This window comes from Colletotrichum lupini, chromosome 4 (genome assembly GCF_023278565.1).
Source record: "Colletotrichum lupini chromosome 4, complete sequence".
Lineage (NCBI taxonomy): Eukaryota > Fungi > Ascomycota > Sordariomycetes > Glomerellales > Glomerellaceae > Colletotrichum > Colletotrichum lupini.
The window spans coordinates 834,393-857,382 of NC_064677.1; the positions used below are offsets into that span (position 1 = coordinate 834,393).

The window sequence follows — 22,990 nt, forward strand, 5'->3', positions numbered from 1 at the left end:
TTAGTTTACTACTTACGGGGCTAAGGTATAGTATAGATATTAGGTTTTTTTAACTAATTTATTACTTACGGGGTTAAGGCATAGTATAGATACTTATTATACAGATAATAGCTTTAGGCGTCTAGGGGGTATATTACGAGATATAGATATAGTTAATACTACTTATATTAAGTAGGCCCGCTTTTTATAATAATTATGAGCTTAGCTCCTATTTATTATTATTATAATAGTTAAAGTGCTATATTATTTATAAGTCGTATATTTAAAAAGCGAAAGACGGCCGTTCGAGTCTCCGTATAGGTAGAGGTTTTTTTAACTAGTCTACTACTTATAGGGCTAAGGCTGCTATCTATAGGGCTAAGGCATAGTATAAACGTTTATTATACGGATAACGGCTCTAGGCGTCTAGGGGGTACATTACGAGATATAGATATGGTTAATACTGCCTATATTAAGTGGGCCCGCTTTTTATAATAGTTATAAGCCTAGCTCCTATCCGTTATTGCTATAATAGTTAAAGTACCGTATTATTTATAAGTCGTATATTTAAAAAGTAAAAAATAGTCGTTTAAGTCTCTATATAAATAGGTTTTTTTAATTAGTCTACTACTTACGGGGCTAAGGTATAGTATAAATACTAGGTTTTTTTAACTAGTTTACTACTTATAAAGTTAAGGTATAGTATAGATACTTATTATACAAATAATAGCTTTAGGCGTCTAGGGAGTATATTATAAGATATAAATATAGTTAATACTACTTATATTAAGTAGGCCCGCTTTTTATAATAGTTATAAGCCTAGCTCTTATCTACTATTACTATAATAGTTAAAGTGCCGTATTATTTATAAGTTGTATATTTAAAAAGTAAAAGACGGCTGTTTAAGTCTCCGTATAGGTAGAGGTTTTTTTAACTAGTCTGCCACCTGCGGGGTTGAGGCGCAGTATAAACGCCCATTGCATGGATGATGGCTCTAGGCGTCTGGGGGGTGTGTCACGAGATATGGATGTGGTTAATGCTGCCCACATTGAGTGGGCCCGCTTTTTGTGACAGATTTGTAGCGGTCGAGGAGGGCTTGGAATTTGGTCGGAGAGGGGTGGGATTTTGGGAGGATTAGGGGGGTTGAGGGCGGCATTTTGAGGTTTGAAATTAATGATCGCTTTGAGTTATGGGAGTAAAATGTGTGAGATTCGTGGTGAGGTGAGAGAGTATAGGATGGTGAGTGAGGTTGTGAGTGAGTCACTGCCGTTGATGAGATTCTGGCGGACTTATTCGTGATGACCTCGGCGTCTCATTGGAGCGAATTGGCGACGGATTCTCATCCCAGTTGAGGTAGCATGAGTACTGATGTTATGCTGTAGCTCGGACACTTCTTCATTCCCTCATAAAGATGAGAATTTTGACGTGTCACGCTTAGTTTATGAGAGAAGAAGCCTCGGATAGACAAAAACTGGTCGATAACGTCGTATAGACGTTGAGCTACTCTGAATGGCTGGCTCTCGCTATGAGCACGCGCGGCTTGCCTCGGCCCAATCCTCGTCCGGTTTCCGGGGCTAGGGGAGGGAGATTCCACCCTTGGTAGTTGCGGCACTCGTTGCACGCGGCCATCAACGTCGCTGTCTTGCGACTCGATACCATCAATCAATTGACAAGCCTTCATATACAGGGGTCTTCATGTTCCAGATTTTGCAATTTGCTCGTACCTGAGGGTCTCCTGCTTGAGTTGTCCCGGGGGAACGCGTCATCTGAGCCCCCTCAACCTGTCCTGAGGGCGGACCGTATCGCGACTCATCAACGGGGCATTTGACTGACCACAACATCCTTCAGTCAACTTAAAAAAACACACCGGAGCATAACAAATCGAATCAATGGCGTTCCGCGGACTCACTCGCTGTCGCGCTCTGACGAGCGGCACCGCTAGACGCGCGCCATTCCGGTCGATTGGTCCAGGAACCAGTTCATCAAGAGCCAAGTTCTTCCGATCAGCTCACACAGGGCCACAATCCAGGAGAAGCGGTAAACTCATACCTCTCCAACTCTTGGTTCTCGGCGCCATTCCGCTCTTTGCCGGATACCTCATCGGCCGATCTAGCACCTCGGGACCGGCCGCCGAGGGACAAGCGAAGCTATCCCATGTGGATTTCGCGAGCCGGAAGGAAATGGTAAAGGTACTGTAAATTCTAGATCCACAAACGGCGAGGATGTTTTGCTGAATGGTTTCAAAGGCGGCTCGGGAGATCTCCAACGCTCTGGATGAAGGGGCGGTCAGCTTCGATGAAGATGAGATTGAGGTGCATGGCCACTCTGACTGGTCTACGTCCAACTCAAGCGGTCGCCCTGTGGCTATCGTCTACCCCAAGACCACTGAGGATGTTTCGCAGATAGCCAAGATTTGCAACAAGTACAACGTGCCTATGGGTAAGTTGCCTCTTCAAATCTGGGCTCACACAGTATTCCGTTCTTGGAGCTATCGCAACTATCATCAGAGTTCTGACCAGTCCTAGTGCCTTTCGGCGCTGGATCTTCCGTCGAGGGAAGCTTCTCATCGCCGTACAGCGGAATCTGCATTGACTTTGTGCACATGGACAAGATCATTGCTTTCCATCCTGACGAGTACTTTCCCTCCTCCTTCTACCACGGAGTCCGCCAGTCCTAACACAAACCCAGCATGGACGTCGTTGTCCAACCAGGCGTAAACTGGGTAACCCTCAACAAAGAGATTCAATCCTCAGGCCTCTTTCTCCCGCTTGACCCTTCCCCCACAGCCTTCATCGGCGGCATGGTCTCAACAAACTGTAGCGGCACAAACGCCTTCCGCTACGGCACGATGAAGGACTGGGTCGTCAACCTGACCGTCGTCCTCGCCGATGGGCGCATCATTAAGACGCGTCGGCGGCCGCGCAAGAACTCGGCCGGGTATAACCTGACGAGCCTATTTGTTGGCGCCGAGGGCACGTTGGGGATCGTGACGGAGGCGACTGTGAAGCTGGCTGTCATGCCAGCAGATACGAGTGTCGCCGTTGTGTCGTTTGGGACGATTGAGGAGGCGGCGAGGGCGGCGACGGGGTTGATCAGGAGCGGGGTGCCGCTTGGGGCGTTGGAGCTTTTGGATGAGGTGCAGATGGAGGTAATTAATCGGCATGGGAGTGAGGCTGTTAGGAAGACTGCATGGGATGAAAGTCCGACGTTGTTTTTGAAGTGAGTTGTCACTTTATGCTCTATCTTCTTCTACTAGCGCTGACTTTGGTTATTTAGATTCGCCGGGACCACCGATGGTATCAAGGGGGATGTTGCTAGGGTCAAAGAGATTGTGCAGCCGTTTAAGCCCCGCAAGGTCTTCTTCGCCAGAAACAAGCAGGAAGAAGCCGATCTATGGGCCGCGAGAAAGGAAGCTCTTTGGACAATGACGTCGATCAAGCCAGAGGGGTACTCTCTCTGGTCTACGGATGTGGCTGTGCCGATCTCGAGATTGGCCGAGATAATCAGTAAGCCTTGGAAAATCTGCCAACGTTTTGTACTTAGTCTCGAGACACATCCGCTAATCAGAAACGGTCTACAGCATTGTCGAAAGAAGACTCTGGAAAGCTCGGTCTCTTTGCGAGCGTCATTGGACATGTCGGAGACGGCAATTTCCACCAGGCGGTCATGTATGACCCGAAGAACGAGGAGCAGCGGGCTTCGGTTGCCAAGTGTGTTCATGATATGATGGGCAGAGCATTGGAGATGGAGGGTACTGTCTCAGTGAGTAATTTTTTTCTGCGATGATGAAAGATTTGGTAACTGCCCTGCTGACTCTATCTGTAGGGAGAACATGCCATCGGCATCGGGAAGAAAGATTGTCTTGTTGATGAGCTCGGCGTTGATGCTATTGATTTCATGAGGACGTTGAAGCAGGCAGTGGATCCAAAGTAAGTCTATTGACGGTCCGAACGCTACGCTTGCGCCATGCTGACTATTTGTTAGATGGATTATGAATCCTGGCAAGGTGTTCGACCTCCCGAGCAACTCGAAAGCTGTTGCTGCATCATGATATCTGTACAAGCCTTTATTTAGAAGCTCGGCATTTAGAAGCTAATGAAGTTAAAATGGCTATTTTGCTATCAGTCAGTAAACCATTGAACCCGTTGCTGGCAAGATCAAGACAACTTCGTGCGAAAACCAAATGCTGTTCCGACACCGATCATCACAGCCCGCTTCCCATGCAGTTGGTCGCGTTGGTCGCGACTCATGAGCCACCACTAAACCTGCAATAAACGTGCCTGAAACATGGAGCTGCATACGTGCGACCCTTGAAATGCGAAGCGATCGTTGCAGTAGGCTACAGTCAAACAACCAGCACAACGTGGGGGCCGTCACGGCTCCCACGTCTCCATGTCTTCGTTGTTATTCTGGCCGGCTGGGGTCTCCATGTCCACTTCATCCACCTCGGCCTCGGCCTCGACGTCTGTCCCTGCTCCAGCTTCTACCACTGGTTCATCCTCCACCTCTGCCTGACTTCCCGTCACTCCTCAAGCTTCTGTCGTTTCTCCAAGCTCTGTCACTATTCCAGCTCCCTCCCCTGCCCCATCCTGTGCCGCTGCTCTAGCTTCTATCCCTGCTCCGGCCTCTGCCTCTCCCGTTGCCTGTGTCTCTGCTACCTTTCCCTTCTTATACCTATTCCCATCGTTCCTCAGTGACTTCACCGTGATAGTAGGATACCGTCCCAAGAAGAGCTCAATCCACCTCTTGCAGCCCGCGGGTGTCACCCTGCGCGGCGAGCACCTTCAACACAAACTCCTTGATCTGAGGACGGGTGACGGGGAATCCCAGCTCCGCCTGCGAAATGGCCCAGGCAGCCAGAGACCTCTCCTAGGATACGCTGAGTCGTTGGTATGCCTGCTTGGCCTCTCTGCATGTCTTCCTGCCGGGCGTGAGCCGGCGGTAGAGGGTGGTGTAGGGGATGTCCCAGGTTTTGGCGGCTTTGCGTGGACATGTGTTTTTCCGCGTTTTTGATGTCTTGTTCCCTCCAATTTGGCATCGGAGGTGGTGTTGAGAAAGGTTAAAAAAAGATTCGGCTGAATGCTCCTGCAGTGATCCCATGTGGCCAGTAGGGGTGCTACCGTGGTGTGCCCCTCATGCGGTTTTAGTGCAGCAAGCCACTCTTCTTAGCCTTGTCGAACACAAAATAGTGTGGTCACGACATGCAGGATGTGTTGGTATCCCTATTACAGGGTAGTTGGTTCGAACCGTAGTTGACGAAGAGATCAATTGAACTATATGAATATCTGCGTAGGTGTAAAAAGGAGGTTCCAACCGTAGGTTGGGCTGGCTACGATAATCGTAAATAGGGCCCCCAATTGGCCCCTGCGCAGTCGGCTGTATGCCGCGGTCGAATTGGACTTCCAATCCGACAGGATGCGACGAACCAACCTGACTCGAGATACTGTTGCCTATCATCACTTCACGTTTCAAATCTGACGTCCCTACGAGGGTCTTTTTCTTCAATAGAACGATAGCTCTAGATTCTTCACAGGAATGCCAATACCAGGAGCATCTTATGTTCTCGTTGGCGCCCTAGCTTCGATTGTCAGCTTGTTATAATCTTGCCCATCGCTCCACGCCTTGCGAAGACGATGAGTCGCCGACTAGAAGTTAGCTGTGATGAATCCAATATTGGCTGCAACCCGTCTCCGCCTGGAAGAAGGCTGTGACATTCTGGAATGTCCAAGGAGGTTGTGACCCCAGTCATGCAGCCATCGCAGCACCAAGTTGCCCCCCTGCGTCCGGCCGAGACATGAATCAAGCCGGGGTTCTGCTACTGCGCCGACCGGCGAACTGCATGGGTTGAACCAACAAACTTCACGTTTTGGGAATCAGGCTCGTGAAGCTCTGTCGGGAGTATGTACCTCTTTGCACATAAACCATAAGACCGGGGATGGCAAAATAGTCAAATTAAGCATCATTTCCACGCCTTCTCCATGGAGTTCAACCTCGAGAAACAAGTAAACTCCTCTCTTCGGCCTCTCACTGTCAGAACCCAGTGAAGTGTACACAATGTTGCCACAACTCACACCAATTCTTTTTTGGACACTTGCTGTCTGTTGGCTTGTTGCCGCTAGCCAATATGCAGCCCCGGTAGGTCTGGTGGTGCGAAGCAACCCTGGCAAGACAGCTTCCAACACACTGCTAGCCATCCGACGGTATCTCTCCAGCGCGAGGCTTGAGGGAAGAGAAACCAAGTTCAGTAACAGTACTTTACTTGACACCGGGTTTGACAATGCAATCCTCTTCAAGTAGTAAGTAATTACACTTCAAGCAAGCAACTCATCGGGTGCACCGCACTAACAGTCTCAAACATAGTGAGCAAGAGGCTGAGGCTGGTGCCAACGTTACAGCGAGTGCGGGCATTGAAGTAGTGTGCACTAAGTGCTACATCAAAGGCAAAGCCAGTGCTCACCTCACGATCGACGGCGCTTTCAACGCAACGAAGGTCGCAACTGACATTGGAAATGAGTTTGAAGAGACTTTTGACAACATCACCGCTTACGCAAAGAACTACGTTTCCGGAGTGGTTGATAACTTGTCTGACGGCCTAGATGCTAATGACTTTGATTTTCCACCATTGAACATTACATTTGACCTCGATGTGCCTTCATTCCCTGAGGCGGGCCTAGGCTTTGGGGTTGAAGATTTGGAGATTTACATGCAGCTTGATACCACCCTGTCAGCTGGCTTGTCGTACACGCTCAACCTCTACACATCAACTACACCCCTAGGCTCAAAGATTGGAGACGACTTGCTTCTGGGCGTTGTATTTTCCATCGACCTAATCTTGAGTGTTGAGAGTGAGCTTCAGATGAGTAGCGGCTTCCACCTTCGCATGGACGATGAAGTCGGCTTTGATATCGCACTCTTTTCGAAGAATGTTTCCAGTGTCAACTTGTGAGTTTCTCCTTGTTTCACATTAATCACCCCGTCGCTGATCCAATGACTTTAGCAAGGGTGGTCGATTCGAATTCCTCCCCGTCATCATTGAGAGCGCCGGCGTAGAGCTCAAGGCCATCCTCCGCGCAGGCTTCAGTGCCGGCATTGAGATCTCGTCTCCTGTCGACAGCAAGGAAATTGAACTCTTCAACAACACTATCAAGGTCCCAGGTGCCTCAGCCGGGATAGAGGTCAGCGTATTTGCAAATATTGCTGAGTTGAGCACCAACGTCACGGCCCTGTCGACTCCAGACGAGAACGGCTGCGTCTTGCGAGCCGTCAACGCGTACCAGTTTGCACTTGGTGCTGCGGCCGGCGCTTCGGTCCAGATCGGTGACCGCATCTGGGGTCCGGTACCAAACACCCAGATTCCACTATTCTACACCACGCTCGGAGACGCTTGTGCCAGCACGCGTGTTCCGACTACAACAGCGACCAGTGTCTCTGCCAGTGCGACTGATAAGGAGAAGCGTCAAGAGGAGCTTACCACGACGACGCTGAGTAAGAAGGTGACGTATACTGGTATAGAATGCGTGACTATTGGCTTGATCAACTGTCCGCCGCAACTTCAGACTCTGCGAAAGTTTGTCGCCACAGAGACATTCATCACGGCCGTCGCATCAGGGGTTGGAGCGGTCTTCCCGGTGGCAACGAAGGCTGTTGTCCAAGACGTAGTCAGCTTCGGATCGAATGCGCAGTCGTTGATCTCGAGCAGTGGTGCTCCGAAGGAGTTCACGCCGAGCCCAAGTGCATCCTCCACTAGCACAAACCCTCCTGGCGTGCTCGATGGCGATGTTGGTGGTGTCAATAAGAAGACAATTGTCGGTGTCAGCATCGGTGCCGGTGTGCTTGCCATGGCTGTTATCGTCGGTGCCTGCATGTAAGTCGCCAGCAAGCTCCAGCCCCTACTTGAACTTTCGGGCCCCCGAGAGATTGATCAACGCTAACAAGGTTGACTATCACAGGTTTTGGCAACGGAAAAGGAGATACAGCCCCGTTTCAAGGACGAACGGAGAAGTTACTTATGTCCAAGACTTCCGTCCGTCGGAACTCCACGACCCTATCAAGAACCAAAAGCAACCTCAAGTCGATGTGGTCAATGTACATGCAAAGTGAGCCACGACGCTCCAGCTAGCAGTAGAAAGGGCATCGAATTGAAGAGCAAGTCACAGGCAAGACTTCAAGTGCAGGATGGTGCACGGAAGAAAGTGGACAGATGACCGAGTACTTAGTAGTTTTCACGGTGTTTACGAATTTATGACTAGATATACCAAATGTGTTTCGATGTCCTTAAGGTTTACGTCAGAGCTTGGAAGCGGCTTTGAGAGAAGCCAGGAAATCCTCCACATCTTGCAGCAGCAATGCTGGCTGCTCAAGCGCCGCAAAATGTCCTCCCTGATCACACAGTCAGTGTCGCTCCATTAACACAGAACTTTTGATATCTTACCTTCTCATGCGTGCGATACTGCGTGAGATTGGGGAATGACTTTTCTGCCCACGCCTTTGGCATCAGGCCAATTTCGGCTGGGAAGCACGAGTATCCCAACGGCGTTTCCTTCGAAGTAGGAATCGTTGTGCCACCGCCTTCACTAGACATGGCCTTGGCCAATGGCCGATACGGGTAGATACTCCTTGGGAACGTGTCCGTGTACCAGTACAGGCTCACGAGCTCGAGGATGGTCTCCAGCTGAAGCGGGTAACGCGAGTCCACCCACTCGATGTACTTTTCGCCAATCCTGCAATCTTTCTGTAAGCCTAAAAATCAAAATAATTATAGGCAAGAAATCATACCAAGCCAACAACGCCAGCGGACTCGCTGACAATACCAAGCCGATGGTTGCTGGTCGAAGGCCGTGCTCTAGGGCATACGACATTCCAGTTGAGCGCCATTTCAACATCCTGCCAGTCTGTTCCAGTTCTTTAGATGTCAATCCGTCGGTGCCACTAGCAGCATCCTCAGGGGTAGGCATCAACATGTTCACTATATTATTATCAATACCTTAACCTGGGCTTCCCGTGATGTTGTTGGTTTTACTCACAGTGAAATGCCTTGCACTCCTTGTAGCCAGACATAATTCTAGCCATGAAACTTCCTACGTCACCGCCTTGAGCAGCATACCCGCTGCCGAACCCAAGATCAAGCATCAGCTGATGCAGACTGCGCGCGACAGCCTCCTGTTGAGTCTCTTTCTCAAGCGGAATCGAGCCAGCAGAGAGTCCATAGCCCGGGAGAGACGGCACGATGACATGGTACGGCAGTGTATCGGGGGTGTACTTGCTCACGAGCAAATCGATCATGGGGAAGAACTCGAGGAAAGAGCCGGGCCAGCCATGCATGAAGATAACTGGTGTTGCGTCCTTCTTGTTGGAGAACAGCGCGGCGAAGTGGATGTCCAACGTTCCAAGATCCGCATCCTCGACTTTAGCTTTGAAGTTAGGTACGGAGTTGATGCGAGCCTCTTGTTTGCGCCAGTCAAAGTTCAACCAGGCTTCTTTGGCGTCAATGAGCCATTTGCGAGATACGCCGAATTGGCCGTCTTCTTGCTTGTTGTACCATGTCTCCGGTCCGATCTTTGATAGCTTGAGTAGCTGCAGGAACTCATCCACGCTCTGGTCTGGCACATTGAGGGTGAACTTCTCCGGAGTCTTTACGACTCCGTTGGGCAGGTTTCCGAATCCATGGGCCATGGTGAATGAGGGTTGGATAGGTACGGTGATGATTTGCCTTCCACAGTAAAGAGATGAACAGGTCGACGACATTATAAACTTGAGATGACTGGGGCATCAACACACGAAAGACACGGCATTGATAGCATCCCCGCACCGGGATTGGGCAAGGCCTGTCTGTGTAGTGTAAGGTTTCGAGGTTCCGTGCCATCGTGAGTGGAACTTTGTCCCACCCGGCATGCAGTTGATCAGCACCCGTCCCGCTTGTGCATCACCACCGGGGCTATCCGCCTCCTCTCATTCGATCGAACGTCCCGAATTCCGCAGAGTCGAGGTGGAGCAAAGGCGACAAGACGGACCGGACGGGTCAGTGTTAGAGTCCGGATGTGTTAGTCATGAGCTTAGACATGCTTCATTGGGGCCTCGCTTGGGCCCTGCCATGATAGAGTTCAGCTGTCGGTTGAGGTGTACGACCAAACAACGTCGTATGTGCGTGGGACTGTGTCGGACAAGCAAAGGAGCCCGAATTAGTAATCACCCAGCTAGGTAGTTCGGATCCGAGTACGAGAATTTTCAACACTGTGAGGAAGGCTCTTCCAATACTCGTCCGTCGAATGGAGTTTTGTGGAAAGGCTTGGCAATCAATATCAGTCCTAGCAGAACGTTGTACGAAAAAGCACTACAAACTGTTACTTTACAAACTAGTGTACATCCTTGCTCAGCATGCGGCTACCTTCTTGTAGGCGGTTGACTTTCGGATGAGTGCCTTGTGCTTCACTGGAAACCTGGTCGCACAAAATCGAACATATATGAATGGACGCTCAAGGATAGACTTACTGTGAGAGATCCAAGTAGACAATGCAGTTGTCCGAACAGCAACTGCAATTATCTACTTTCGCCATAGTTGTTCCCAACATTGAGGAAGCAGGAAGTTAGAATGAGAGGTGTTAGAATAAAGCTCTTCTAATTATGATGTATAAGGTAAGGTACCTAGTTTGGCGGAAACGACGCCGTTAGTTGCAATGGGCTCTCAACGACATGCATCGTGCCGTTCGTAGCCATTGTGACGAAGTAATCGATTTCTTTTGTATTTGATCACCTAAGGGGATAATAGAGGCCTCAAACTTTAGTCAGTTTTTCCTCGTCTATCGTATCTTCATGATCTGTTGTCACCTAACTGCTCAAGCTATGACATAGCTTCACGCAGCTATCTGAGTGAACACGGGGAGAAGTAGATGGGAAAGTGATTGCTTGTGAGTGTAATGTGTTCGGAACTCAGGTCGAGAAAGAGAGAATCTGGAACCTCAAACCCGGAGTTTAATCAAAGCCAGGCGCTTCATGAGTTCCACTCCCTCAATTCGATATGTGCAAAGATTGGTGGTGAACTAATCAGACTCCCAGAAATATGAGGAGACTATGACCCGTGTCCGAACCCCAGTCTCGATATTCTCCCGTTCGGAGATTCAATGGCATCTATTCACCAAACGAGTGAAAACAAGGCACTTTAAGTAGATTCCCAAGTAACTACCCTGTCGAGATCTTACGCTTTCAATGTCTCTGTGTCGGGAATTATTTCCCAGCCTGTCTGAAAATAATCTCAATAGAGTAGAGCGTGAGTGCGTCTCTCATCCGAGCTTCCTGCAGAGGATTCGGAACCAATGGTTGGAACAAGTGAAATGATCGTAGTAATAGCTGCCGATAGCGTCAATGGGCGCGGACTCGTAGAGACGGCGATGCTCAAAATGCGAGCGGAAACTAACCTCAGTCTAAAGCCAAAGCCTGAAACTGCACCGAACGTTAACATCCGGCAGTGCGGCATACGCATTTTGTCGGACTTCAACTTTGTCTAGGGTAAGACTTGTGCCGGTGTCGATCGATTGAATGGGGGGCTCCGCCAACCCATCTTCGGCCTCTCAGCTGAGCAGTATTTAAGATGATCTACACCATGAAGTGTTAAGAAGTGGGAAGTTGTGGAGCTAGCATTAGCAAAGCTTCAGCTAGGCTTCGGCAAATCTATGCTGAACCCGTTTTAAGCAACCTTATTGAGTTGAGCCAATGACTATATCCGTGCCAAAGCCTGAGAAATCGGAGGATAAAAGACCAACTTGCTCCAAATTTGGCCCACAAGGGTTAGCAAGAGAAATGATTATTCTCACCTTCTGCGAGGAAGACAATCCTTGAGTGGATACAAAATCGTTTGGACTGCTAATTTTACACATATGAACCAAGATGCGATACACGACTTGGTCAAAAGTTTGGATGCTATCACATCAGACTATTGCGGATTGAGGATGCCTAGGAAATTGGAGGTTATGATGTCCATATGTACCTCATGAGACAATAAAGACTAGTATAAACATCTCGTATCAAGACCACGGAAATGGAACAATTACAACGACCACATCACACTTCAAATCTCCTCGGAAAAGAGACGTCTTAAGACCCAACGGCGACAACTTCACACTAGCTTTGACATTAAGACAGTGTCACATCTTTGAACGATATTACCAAAGATGGATATCATGTGTTCCTCCGTCCGTTTTGTGTTCTTCGGAATCTTGGGCATCTTAATATCTGCGTACGCCGAGCACCTTCGAGTTGTCTGGTCATCCGGCGCCTACGGCGCTATTGGTGGCCCCAGCGGATCTGGCACCAATGGCGGCTACACCGGCTTTGCCATCATCAACGACGCCGGTGAGGCTGTCTACGATCAAGCTTACCCCAACGATCACTCTCCCTGTTAAAACACTGGCGACGGCCGTACGTTCACCATCGAGGGCGACTGCTGGGACACTGGACAAGTCTTATACTGCAAGTCAGACCTTGGTGGCGCGCCTAAGACGTGCGAGGTGAAGGATAGCAACGGCAATGTCCTTGGTAGCGGCACGCACATAGCAAAAGGATAAGCGAATCTAGCTTTATTCGTATGAAAATCATTTCCCTTGTGCCACCTAAGGTAGTGCTGTTAGACGAGGAGCGCACGCTTGAAGGCTTCAGCAGCCAGCATTAATATTATACAGACCAAACTTGATTTTTTCTGGCAACCTTAAGCATAGGAACTACTTCTTAATGTCTGAACCCAAAGAGTACGATTCCAGCGTCGTCCTCTGGTATGGTTTGCAGGTTCCTTCCAATCTGAGCCTATTCATCTTCCAGCTTGAACAACGAAGTCAGAAGTCTACATGTACCCTTACGTCTAGTATCTTGAACCAGAAGATATAGAAGCAATCTACAAATTTGTAGGAACGTATCAAAGCTGGAAGTGATGAAGAGACGAGAGGGCAAGTGGTTGTTATCTCCTGCATTCCAATCTCCCCGAAGGCCCAAAGGGTCCGGTGATTCTGCCACCACCCGCTTCGGAAAACATCGTAGCATTCTTGCCCACCAATGATAGTGGTTACAAACTCAATTTTATTATTGACAGCTACTTAGTCCCTGGATTCAGTGGCGAGATCTCGAGGAAGCGGGGTGTGCGGGGTGGACAGGCACCTCGGCAGGCCGCGGACGGGATGAAACAAGGTTTCTGTGACAATCATCCGGTCTTCCCATATTCACCGACGGAGTTCTTTAAGCGCAATGATATCAGGTGCATTTGTATAAAACGACCAAGGCGGTGATATGAAGCGAGGTCTGAGGACATACAAAACGCCAGGCCATCTACCACAGAAGACTAATTAACCGAAATAAAGCTGACCAACTCAACGTTATATCGGATCAATGTCGCGCTTCGAGATCAACGAAAAAGACCTCGTCGGTCTCAAAGACAAGGTTGTCTTAGTGACAGGTATGCACACCTCGCGACTGTCTTGTATTCTTTTCTGAGGTTGAACTACACGATGGTGCAACCAGCCAAAGACTCGAATTATCATATCAGCATCTGTTTGAGGAAGATACATGCTGACCAAGCAATCATCAGGCGGATCCTCGGGTATCGGCCTGGGAACGGTCAACCTTCTTCTCTCTCTGGGTGCGCGAGTTACCAATGTCGATCTAAGTCTTCCCAAAGCTTCGGAGCCTAGCAATCCGTCTCCAGTGGAGTCTCGTCTAACCTTCGAGCCGTGCAATGTTTGCGATTGGCAAGCTCTTCTTGGCGTATTTGCGCGAACCGCAGAGCGAGAAGGTCGCATTGACGCTGTCTTCGCGAATGCCGGTAAACATGCCCACCTGGAGATATCTTTAGCTTGTCCTTGAAATTGCCATGACCACTTGACTGTGAAGTCATTGAAGCCGCTGCTACTGCAATCTAGCCAGAAGCTTCATTGAACCCGGTGGATTGAGGGCAAGACAAAGAAATATTCTGTATGAACACGAGGGCTGACAACGGTGGTATTAGGAGTTGGAGCCCGGACCCGGTTTATCGACGACGAGATCGATCCTACTGATGGAGAGTTGAAGGCACCAGACCTGAGTTGCGTCGAGACGAACCTTTTTAGCGTCATTTCAACAGTCAAGCTCGCTGTTCACCACATGCGCAAACAGGAGACCGGAGGCAGCATTGTTCTCACTGCATCTGTCAGCTCTTGGTCAAGATTCAAAGCTGTTGATTATAGTAAGTGTCATTCTCTTCATGATCTTACCTCTGCGGCCAGGCAACATCTTTGTTTGCCTTGCAACAAGGATAATGTTGACTCGAGAATACTTCCAATTTCGTTCGCAATACTGATACAACCAATCACACTAGCCACGTCTAAGCATGCTGTGCTTGGTCTTATGCGCAGTCTTATTCCGCATCTAGAAGAGCTCCCTGTTCTCATCAGACTCAATTCTCTCGCTCCAAACTGGACTAAGTCCGGTATTGTCAACGAGGAGATGGTGTCTCTCACGGGACTCGCTCTGAATACGCCTGAACATGTGGCTCTATCGGCTGCTTTACTCATGAATGACAACAACAGAAATGGAGAGGTTATTTTCATCGACGGCGGGAAATACTGGGAGATTGAAGAATCTCTGGGCGGAGCTGGGGTCGGTAGCTTCGTTGGATCCTCACTGCCGATCGGTAGCGACCAAGGAACGGACTGGGACCGCTACCTGGAGTTTTCCAGGAGGATGAATTTAGCTCTGAAGGGTCTTCAATGATATGCAAAAAGTTTTTTGCAGATGGTACATAAGGGGAAACACACTCACGCTATTCAAGGCATCACGGCACGGATTGGTGATGAAGGTACGTACAAAGAGCTTTCCTCTTACCAGTACACGTAGGTAAGTAGGTCAAGAAATGAAGCTGCGAGGTAGCCCTTTAATTCAGGAAACAATTGAGGATCTCCGGCGAATTACCTTTCAGATCAAGTCAATCCCCTCCAAACGTACGTACATTCGTTGGCGTGAGCAAGTACAGCTGCGTATATCCACGTTCGCAGAGTAAGATAGTTCTCATGTCTGGGTACAGCTACGAAACGCTCGTGTTCATTTCTTAGTGCACGTACATAGAATGTGAGCTGTGAGTGTCGATCTTCAGCCCTTTATATTCCGTGTAACTCGGTATTCAATCGGTATTCAATCAGTGTAGCTGAAGGTAACAGCAAGGCCGCGGACATACGACTAAGCAATTGGGCTCGTTACGTCATTCCAATGTGTACAAATTGGTACGGAAGGGAGAGTTCATAACAATTTCCAGAACGCCGGGTTTGAACTTGATTACCAAGAGATGAACATCAGGCTGGGTTTCCACACGAGCTGAATCTTACATGCATACTGTGGTGACGCGCCGACGAGGGTTCGAAGTTCGAACCACTCCTGCTGAAGACGCCACAACTCTGAAAGATGGTGGGCTGAGTCTATCAGCTCAACACTATTGGGTAACGCTTTCAGCATCCAAGACAAGAAAGCCTCACGGCTTCCAATCAGTCTACTTTTAGCCCTCTTTTGCTGACCCAGAGGCATTGGTGGCTGCAATATTGCAGCAGGCGCGAGAATGCCCGCGGCCGGTTGCCTCACAGCCTTACTTCAAGTCTCGAGGTTGCGGAAGGGATGTTCCTGAGTACCCTCTTTATGTCAATCCGGGCCTCTCATTCTTCTTTGTTTCCTTCGACAAGGCCATTCAGTCCTTGGAGACTGCAGCGCACTAGGCACAATGACAGACACAGCTCGCAAAGCACGCTCGGCGATCTGCCACAAGTGTCGCGCTACGACCAAGAAGCTTTTCACCTGTATTCAATGCAACAATCTAGCATTTTGTGATGATTGCTGGTCCGAATGGGAGCTTCACGAGCCGGGCGCCGTCGGCTGGGATGGTCGACCGCACGAGAAGTCCAATCCCCAAGTTGTCCAGAGATTGCGGGAGATCCTGGAGCCCACCCGCTCGGCGACAGAGCACGAACTCGAATTCCAATCGGATGAGGATACCACATGGTTTGGAGTTGGGCGAGACTCATCCAACCAACCCATATTGCAGGATTATGGTCGATTCGCCACGTTGATGAGCGATAACCTATCCTCAGACCATGGGAACCGCTATCCTCAGCTCGTGTCCTTCATTGGACAAACAGGCTAGTACTCTCGAAGTTCTGTTTTTATTAACATATTTTACTGATGATCCTTAGGGGCTGGGAAAAGCACGTTGATCAAAATGCTGATTGATCGGCTTGCTATGCTTGACCGCGGGGCAAAGTATCCGTCGCCCGTTACCTCGTCCAACAACGACCGCCTTCCGACGACTGGCGACGTCCACCTGTATGCTGATCCGATGTCTTACAATACCCAAGCGCCTGTGTTATACGCAGACTGCGAGGGCTTGGATGGTGGGGAAGCTGTACCGGCAGGTCTGCGACATCGCACAAAAGGGAAAGAGGAGGCTCTGGGGATCCTTAACGATGTCACAAATGTCATGGGCAAGACTGGTCTAGGCAGATCGCCGAAACCATCAACTGCTAGCCGTTCTTCGGGTGTCATTGATACATCCTCGAAACGTAAGTTCGGAAAGTCGCGCTACGCATCTCAGCGGGACCTCGAATGGGCAGTCACCCCAGAAACGAAGAAAAGAGAGTACGCAGTCACGCAGCTCTATCCCAGACTACTCTACACCTTCTCAGATGTGGTTGTCTTCGTCTTGAGAAACCCTAGGTAAACTTTCCTATACTCCTTCTTAAGGAATACGCTCATGAATTGATATAGGGCTTTTGAATCTACCGTCCTCGACAAACTTTTGGAATGGGGCTCGGCTTCGATCGACAAATCGCTGAACCAACCGGCTCTTCCCCACGCAGTCATTGTCCTTAATGCAACTGACAACGTGGATGATGATGAATGGAATATTGAGACCGCAACTGCTCGTCTTCTTGATGATATTAGTGGAGCGATTTTCCGCGAGCCCCGATTCGAAGAGCAAGCCAGGCTTTGGCAGGCAATTGGTCGAACCATCAACACGACCAAAGACTTACTCGACTGCTACTACGCTTCTATCACCGTGATTCGAGTTCCATCTCGTGGTCGCTACATGCTCATGGACGATCAGATGGGAAAGCTCTTTGAGCTGATCAACAAAAGATGCCAAGCGTCTTTGCTTACCAAGAAGCGTGTTCGGATGCTGGCCACTGCAGACAAGTTGCAAGTCTACCTCCACGCTGCTTACGATCATTTTTCCCGCGATCTGGATACTCCTTTTGACTTTGTCAAAGAAGCGTTGAAACACAACCCCATTCCACAAGATTTCAGTGGCAACATCTTGAACTTGGCGATCTCCATTGGTAACAATTCGACAAAAGTTTCGCAGAATGGCGGCGGAACGCAACAGATCTTCGAAAACATGGTGCCGATGATATCGTCTTGCATTATGCTCGACTCAGTTCGCCAGAACATTCTGGGTTAGTAGCGATATCTCTCTCTGGTCTTTCAAGTAAGGTACCTTAGTATTGACAATCTACAGGAACCCCTGTGAGACTTCTCGACGACGCGTACGTGGATTTCTGCAATGTTGCCCTCGAAGGCTATGCAGATTTCTATGCGCCATGCACCTTCTCTCATCCCAAATATGGAAAATGCTACAACGTCAAGTTTGGACACGATCCGAAAGGTCACCAAAACAAACATGGACGTATATTTGCAGCGGGAAATTATCAGTCAGACGTTGACCTGCAAGACTTTGCGGGTCAGTGGATTGATCAAATTCGAAATCACCTGCGTCAGCTCCATGCTAGGTTCCAAGAAGTCACCTCACGAGTGCGCGAGCAGAGCGAGCAAGAGGTCGCTGCTGATCTCCACAGGTATCAACTAAACGACTTCTACTTCTCTTTGGGTAATGTAGGGGACTTTATCAGTCACTCCACTTGCTTTTCGTGTCTAAGAGAGCTCCCTGAACATCCATTGCCCTGCGGTCATGTTCTGTGTCTACCTTGTATTCAAGCCTACGGTATCAAGGCTCATACGACAGTTGAGATGAAAAGGTGTCCTCTTCACGAAAGGGAAACAATGTGGGAGCCTGCATGGACGGTTGTGGTCAAACCACAATTTGCGGGCGCTCGAGTACTGTGTCTTGACGGGTACGATGCCCCCTCAGCTGCCATTCTTCCCGAAATAAAGCTTTGCTCACTAGCTGACGTTTCGTATAGTGGTGGAGTCCGAGGGATTGTAGAGCTTCACGTTCTCAGAGCCATTGAAAGAGTCTTCGGTGAGAGACTCCCGATACAGCTTTTTTTCGATCTGATTGTCGGTACAAGGTATGCTCGTCTCATTTTGGGGTCGTTACTGAAACTTACCTAACCTTGGCGATAGCACGGGAGGAATTATTGCTCTTGGACTAGGAGTCAATAATTGGTCCGTGGAGGAATGTATCAAGACATTCAAACACCTTTGTGCAGACGCCTTCAGGCCACGGGAATTGTCGGGCATTCCGCTGCTTGAGAAGCTTGTCACGATTAATCACGGAAGTATCTACAAGACCAAACCATTTGAGGCTCTTCTGCGGGAGAAGTTTCAGGATCGGCCACTCTTCGGAGGAGCCAACGACCATAGCCAGAGCGAAATGCTAACGAAAGTGGCTGTAACCTCGACAACTTCTATTGACCAGCACTCAGTTATTCTCACGAATTACAACAGACCTGATTCGATGGATGATGGTAAGTACTCCCCCCATGTGCCACATGACTCTCTCGGCTCGCATAAGATACAAGACTAATTGAGGCAGAGCTTCCTTATCGGCTCTTTCGATCCAACGAGCCAAGTCAAGAGTTCAAAGCATGGGAGGCGTAAGTACCATAGACTCCATGCTAAAATTCATGGTCTTGAAACTGAACAATGAGAAGGGCTCGGGCAACATCCGCTGCACCTCCATTCTTCAAATCATTCACGAAGGCAGACACCAAAAGTAGCTACCTCGATGGTGCGCTCTACCATAATTGCCCAGTACTCGTGGCTCACCATGAAAGACGAATGATATGGCCCGACATCGCCGACACTGTGCCTGACATTCTCTTATCCATCGGTACGGGAATGAACGGTCTTGATAATGAGATCCAGTCTACTGCCCATAGAACGGAGATATTGAAAGGTGGCGAGACCGTGACCAAGCGCAAGAGAACCTTCTTACCTGTACAGCTAGCTCAAATTGCTGCCGATCGCTTCGATCGAATACTTTCCTGCAACGCGATATGGTCCGATTTCAAGACTGATATCCTATCGCAGAACTCACATGTGACCAGAGATAGTCACCGCAGACATATCCGTGTCAACCTTGACCTGCGGTTCAAAGTCCCCCGTCTAGATGCGGTCAACGAGTTGGACAGCCTAGAGAGAGCGACAAAACGGTACCTCAATTTGAACCGGGGCAAGATCAAGGAAATCGCACACAGACTGGTCGCAAGCTGTTTCTTCTTTGAGAAAGATGTGGGATCAGTGAGACAAGTGAAAGAAGGTTTCGAGTGCACAGGTAAGCATACCATGGATCCTGTTTATAGAATTTTGACCTTGTGGCGTTTTGATGGCGCTCAAATGTATCATTACGAAAGACTGACATATGTACCGAAGGCCGCATCCACTGCAGATTTGCCAATTCGTCCAACGAGATGAAATATTTAGGCGAATTCCTCCGCACATGTCTGAGAGGCGACTTTGAACCATATTTTGTCGTAGAAGAGGCGGGGACGCTGCCTGACGATGCCTCGAAGATACCCATGCCGGAAGCAAACATCACTGACATGTATCTCCGAGGCACATTCAAGCTCAAGAGGATTCGTGTCGTGGTCAGCAAAGAGCTATCAACCACAAACATATTTCTTTGTTTGCGGACAGAGCTATACCCCGACTCCAGCAACGCCTTCCTCCCAATCAGTGGCTTTCCTAGAGAGATGATGAGCGAAGACAGCCAGAGAAAGAGTGGGTTCCTTTCAGTCCGCTTGGTGTCAATGTTCACAGGCAACATGAGTGGCTAAACAACTATTCAATCTATAGCACAAACGCCTCGTTCAAACAAGCTTCTGAAGAGTGTCGCTGAGCTTCGCAAGGCGAATACCCAACGGTATAAAAGTATGAGGGAACGTACTGGCGCCGTGTCAGGGTTACATGATCATTTGCATGACTCTAGTTCCTCCTTAAGCACCAAATCGCGAGCATCAGGAGATTCGAATCGCTCAGCTCCAATGACTCCAAGCGACGTTGGCAAATGGTCGGCAGCGAAAGACGAGTTGCTGAGCCCTGAGAAGTTCATATTTGAATTGGAAGCATAGCTGGTTTGCTAGGAGCTTGGTGTTTACCCAGTTGAAGGAAGTTGTCGAGTAGGGGTTGGCTTGTCCAAATTTACGAAAAATGCGCAAACAGAATAGAGGCGGAAGGGGTGTAGAGTCATAAGAAGATGGAAATAAAGAGGACCGCTCATTCATTCAGGTTTGGAGTAGCTCAGTTCTTTGATTCATCGCTGCACACGTTGTAACATATTTCAATAGTTCGTGTTATCTATATGCCACTGCTGAAGTTTTGTGGGCTTGAGTCTCGAGATCGAGCTCCCCGGGCTTGACTTTTAAACCATCTAGCCAGCAAGTGAAAGGGAGATCATTTTTCAGATGGCGGCCTACATACAGTCCAGTATACACTTTATCTACTCTTCGTCCGAAGTCGGTTCACCCGGCCAGAAGAACCACGACAAGACGATGAGGAACTTCAAGAAAGCGGCCGTCCACAGAGCGCCAGCAATTCCCAGGGAACTGTGCGCAAACAAGCCGCCGCAAATGGCACCAACAAGAAGCAATACAGGCGCGCCAACTCTTCGGTTCCGCTCAGCATTGTGAACGCTAAAAAGCTCAGCGTCAGAGAAAAGGTCGCAGTAGATACTTGTCAATACAACGCTGGTGAGCGCGTTATACTTCAGCGCGCGGCTGGTGACAGCCTGACCGCAGCTCTGGAAGGCGATGAGGGCGATAGGCACCAGGACGTTCCAGGCGATCTCGTCCTTGCCGGCCGCAGGACCAACGGTCAGGATGACGGCGGCGGCGACGCAGAGGAGGGTCTGGGCGATGAAGGACGCGCAGAGGACCCAGCGCTTCTTGGGGGAGAAGAAGCGGTGGAATCGGCTGAAGAAGAACGAGCCTAGACAGAATGAGATGAGCGAGGTGGCGGATTTGATCCAGCGGGTGGATTCGGTGGGCGCGGCGAGGCCGAGGCCGATGTAGACTGTGTTTCCTGTTTTTTGTTCCGTGTCAGTACTGTGGAATGTGAAGCTTCGGGCCGTTATTGTGGGTAAGGAAGGCTTGGAAGGGATCTTACCTGTTTGCATAGACACAAAAGAGCCCCAGATGGAGATGGAAGAGCTGTCGAGTAGGCCGGTGATGATGTAGCATGCCAGGAGAACCAGGTCGGCCCAGTCGCGCTGCACGTCTGTGGTGAGCTTCTTTCGCAGAGACTTGGAAGCTGGTTTCCGGGCGCCGCCTCCGCCGCCAAGAAGGGGTTGCTCTTCATCGGCGTGGGCATGCGAGTCGCCGTTCACGACCGGAGCCGAGTTGGTGACGGAACCGTAGTTGCCGCTCGTCGAGCTCATCTTTACGGTGTTGTCGATGCGTCGTTTCGATAGGGCGCCTCAGATCGCGACGTTGAAGGGTGGTTGAGAAGCAGTAGCTTTAGCTTCACTGAGAATGGGATGTTCCTCGAAGAGACTGGAAGCTTTGGCCAAGTGACGTTGGTTGGCGAAGAATTATGCGGATATAAATAAAACTCTCTCAAGTTGGCATGGACGTGCCGAGGATGGGGGAGAAAGACAGCCGGTGGGTGCTGACGCGCAATGTTTGTAGTATCCGTTAGCACTTTGCAAAGACTGAAGAAAAGCCCAAAGGCCAGAAACTCGAGCACTTCGGATCTGCCGTGGTCCACCCGCGAAAAGTTTCCAGGTTTCCAGCCTGGTTTATATGGGCCAAAGGGCGGAAAGCAATGCCGAAAGAAAGCCAAGACCAAGAGCGATCTATCCCCGCTCGTAAATCTCTCGGCGGACGGTTCTCGCGGATTAGAAAGATGCCATTCGACGGACCAGGTATGATCTGTGACTTTCGGGCCTTTAGGGGGCGTGGGATTCGAGCAAAGAGAGTGAGGGGGAAACGCGAGAAGCTGGGACAAGCATGAGCAAGCCCATCAGAAATAGCCTTGAGGGACTCGAGCTAAGCTCAGTCAGAGAAAGGATATGCAGAATGTCACTGCAGTCACGCAGTGAAACCGGGGGCCTGATAACGCCTGGCCGCGGAACCAGCTTTTTCTCCAGGATCTCCGACATATGCCCCGTCCAATCGATGGTTCTGGAGTTGCATTGGGAGTAGAGCTCAAGGCCCAGGAACCTGCGTCATGGCCTGCTGCAGACATCCCGCCAACGTCGCAGCGAACCGAACGATGGAGAAGAGCTTCAGCAGCTCACCTGAAAGGCCAATTGGGTTTCGTTGAGTGAAGAGCTTAAACGCCAGGCCACCTCAGTGCATCCAGGTTCTCATAATAGACTAATCAAGTAGTCTGTTACTCCTCCTCTTCCCCTCCCTGGTCCTGGTCTACGGCAAGCGTTCCTCTCTTCCCCTGGTACGCCGGCTATTACTGGGGAGGCAGGTTGACTGGTTCATCCCCGCATGCGCAAGACGTGCTTTGCCCATCGCTCTACCGCGTTTCAGCCAGTGAGGGGGAGCTTTTGTTGAACATTCCATGCAAGGTGGCATGCAGCAGCAGCAGCAGCAGCAGTGCCAGTTCTTGAAGCTGCTTGGTTTGGCAAGGTACCCTACTACCTTGCCATTGTTGCTACAGCTGCGGGGGAGCTTGAGTCTCGGGGGTGGTTCGGCATGTGCGTCGACGGATTGGTGGGTGTGTGGCAGACGTGGGATTTTGGTGTGTGGTGTGTGTCACCGTTCGGTTCAACCTGCAGACTGCAGCGATGGGCGGGTGAGGTGATGCGCCGATGACTACGACGGA

General features: G+C 49.8%; 11 protein-coding genes across 11 annotated transcripts; 8 read left to right on the forward strand and 3 right to left on the reverse strand.

The window, feature by feature from the left end:
• Positions 1-43: 43 nt before the first annotated feature.
• Positions 44-175, forward strand: CLUP02_07348 (uncharacterized protein; the record flags this gene model as incomplete). Its single annotated transcript, XM_049286343.1, has 1 exon — positions 44-175. A coding segment is annotated over one exon (132 nt), but the record flags the coding sequence as incomplete, so codon positions are not given.
• A 786-nt stretch (positions 176-961) lies between these two features.
• On the forward strand, positions 962-1,051 carry CLUP02_07349 (uncharacterized protein; the record flags this gene model as incomplete). Its single annotated transcript, XM_049286344.1, has 1 exon — positions 962-1,051. One exon carries the CDS (start codon positions 962-964, stop codon positions 1,049-1,051), a length of 90 nt encoding a protein of 29 aa, XP_049143487.1.
• Positions 1,052-1,869: 818 nt separating this feature from the next.
• CLUP02_07350 (glycolate oxidase) lies at positions 1,870-4,031 on the forward strand (the record flags this gene model as incomplete). Its single annotated transcript, XM_049286345.1, has 8 exons — positions 1,870-2,169; positions 2,227-2,419; positions 2,506-2,614; positions 2,669-3,199; positions 3,257-3,486; positions 3,561-3,742; positions 3,806-3,909; positions 3,965-4,031. 8 exons carry the CDS (start codon positions 1,870-1,872, stop codon positions 4,029-4,031), a joined length of 1,716 nt encoding a protein of 571 aa, XP_049143488.1.
• Positions 4,032-4,742: 711 nt separating this feature from the next.
• Positions 4,743-4,895, reverse strand: CLUP02_07351 (uncharacterized protein; the record flags this gene model as incomplete). Its single annotated transcript, XM_049286346.1, has 1 exon — positions 4,743-4,895. One exon carries the CDS (start codon positions 4,893-4,895, stop codon positions 4,743-4,745), a length of 153 nt encoding a protein of 50 aa, XP_049143489.1.
• Positions 4,896-6,034: 1,139 nt separating this feature from the next.
• CLUP02_07352 (uncharacterized protein) lies at positions 6,035-8,080 on the forward strand (the record flags this gene model as incomplete). Its single annotated transcript, XM_049286347.1, has 4 exons — positions 6,035-6,276; positions 6,341-6,922; positions 6,978-7,844; positions 7,930-8,080. 4 exons carry the CDS (start codon positions 6,035-6,037, stop codon positions 8,078-8,080), a joined length of 1,842 nt encoding a protein of 613 aa, XP_049143490.1.
• Positions 8,081-8,266: 186 nt separating this feature from the next.
• On the reverse strand, positions 8,267-9,652 carry CLUP02_07353 (epoxide hydrolase; the record flags this gene model as incomplete). Its single annotated transcript, XM_049286348.1, has 4 exons — positions 8,267-8,359; positions 8,412-8,700; positions 8,756-8,945; positions 9,004-9,652. 4 exons carry the CDS (start codon positions 9,650-9,652, stop codon positions 8,267-8,269), a joined length of 1,221 nt encoding a protein of 406 aa, XP_049143491.1.
• A 2,492-nt stretch (positions 9,653-12,144) lies between these two features.
• On the forward strand, positions 12,145-12,537 carry CLUP02_07354 (uncharacterized protein; the record flags this gene model as incomplete). The annotated part of the gene is made up of 2 exons (XM_049286349.1): positions 12,145-12,370; positions 12,434-12,537. 2 exons carry the CDS (start codon positions 12,145-12,147, stop codon positions 12,535-12,537), a joined length of 330 nt encoding a protein of 109 aa, XP_049143492.1.
• Positions 12,538-13,348: 811 nt separating this feature from the next.
• CLUP02_07355 (short-chain dehydrogenase) lies at positions 13,349-14,707 on the forward strand (the record flags this gene model as incomplete). The annotated part of the gene is made up of 4 exons (XM_049286350.1): positions 13,349-13,415; positions 13,548-13,781; positions 13,965-14,180; positions 14,313-14,707. The coding sequence occupies 4 exons, from the start codon at positions 13,349-13,351 to the stop codon at positions 14,705-14,707; spliced, it is 912 nt and encodes a 303-aa protein (XP_049143493.1).
• Positions 14,708-15,701: 994 nt separating this feature from the next.
• Positions 15,702-16,121, forward strand: CLUP02_07356 (uncharacterized protein; the record flags this gene model as incomplete). The annotated part of the gene is made up of 1 exon (XM_049286351.1): positions 15,702-16,121. One exon carries the CDS (start codon positions 15,702-15,704, stop codon positions 16,119-16,121), a length of 420 nt encoding a protein of 139 aa, XP_049143494.1.
• A 75-nt stretch (positions 16,122-16,196) lies between these two features.
• On the forward strand, positions 16,197-20,286 carry CLUP02_07357 (uncharacterized protein; the record flags this gene model as incomplete). Its single annotated transcript, XM_049286352.1, has 8 exons — positions 16,197-16,690; positions 16,742-17,430; positions 17,493-18,282; positions 18,338-18,681; positions 18,750-18,810; positions 18,868-19,490; positions 19,589-19,936; positions 20,012-20,286. 8 exons carry the CDS (start codon positions 16,197-16,199, stop codon positions 20,284-20,286), a joined length of 3,624 nt encoding a protein of 1,207 aa, XP_049143495.1.
• A 368-nt stretch (positions 20,287-20,654) lies between these two features.
• CLUP02_07358 (uncharacterized protein) lies at positions 20,655-22,347 on the reverse strand (the record flags this gene model as incomplete). The annotated part of the gene is made up of 6 exons (XM_049286353.1): positions 20,655-21,235; positions 21,320-21,628; positions 21,680-21,705; positions 21,785-21,820; positions 21,899-22,150; positions 22,247-22,347. 6 exons carry the CDS (start codon positions 22,345-22,347, stop codon positions 20,655-20,657), a joined length of 1,305 nt encoding a protein of 434 aa, XP_049143496.1.
• Positions 22,348-22,990: the final 643 nt, after the last annotated feature.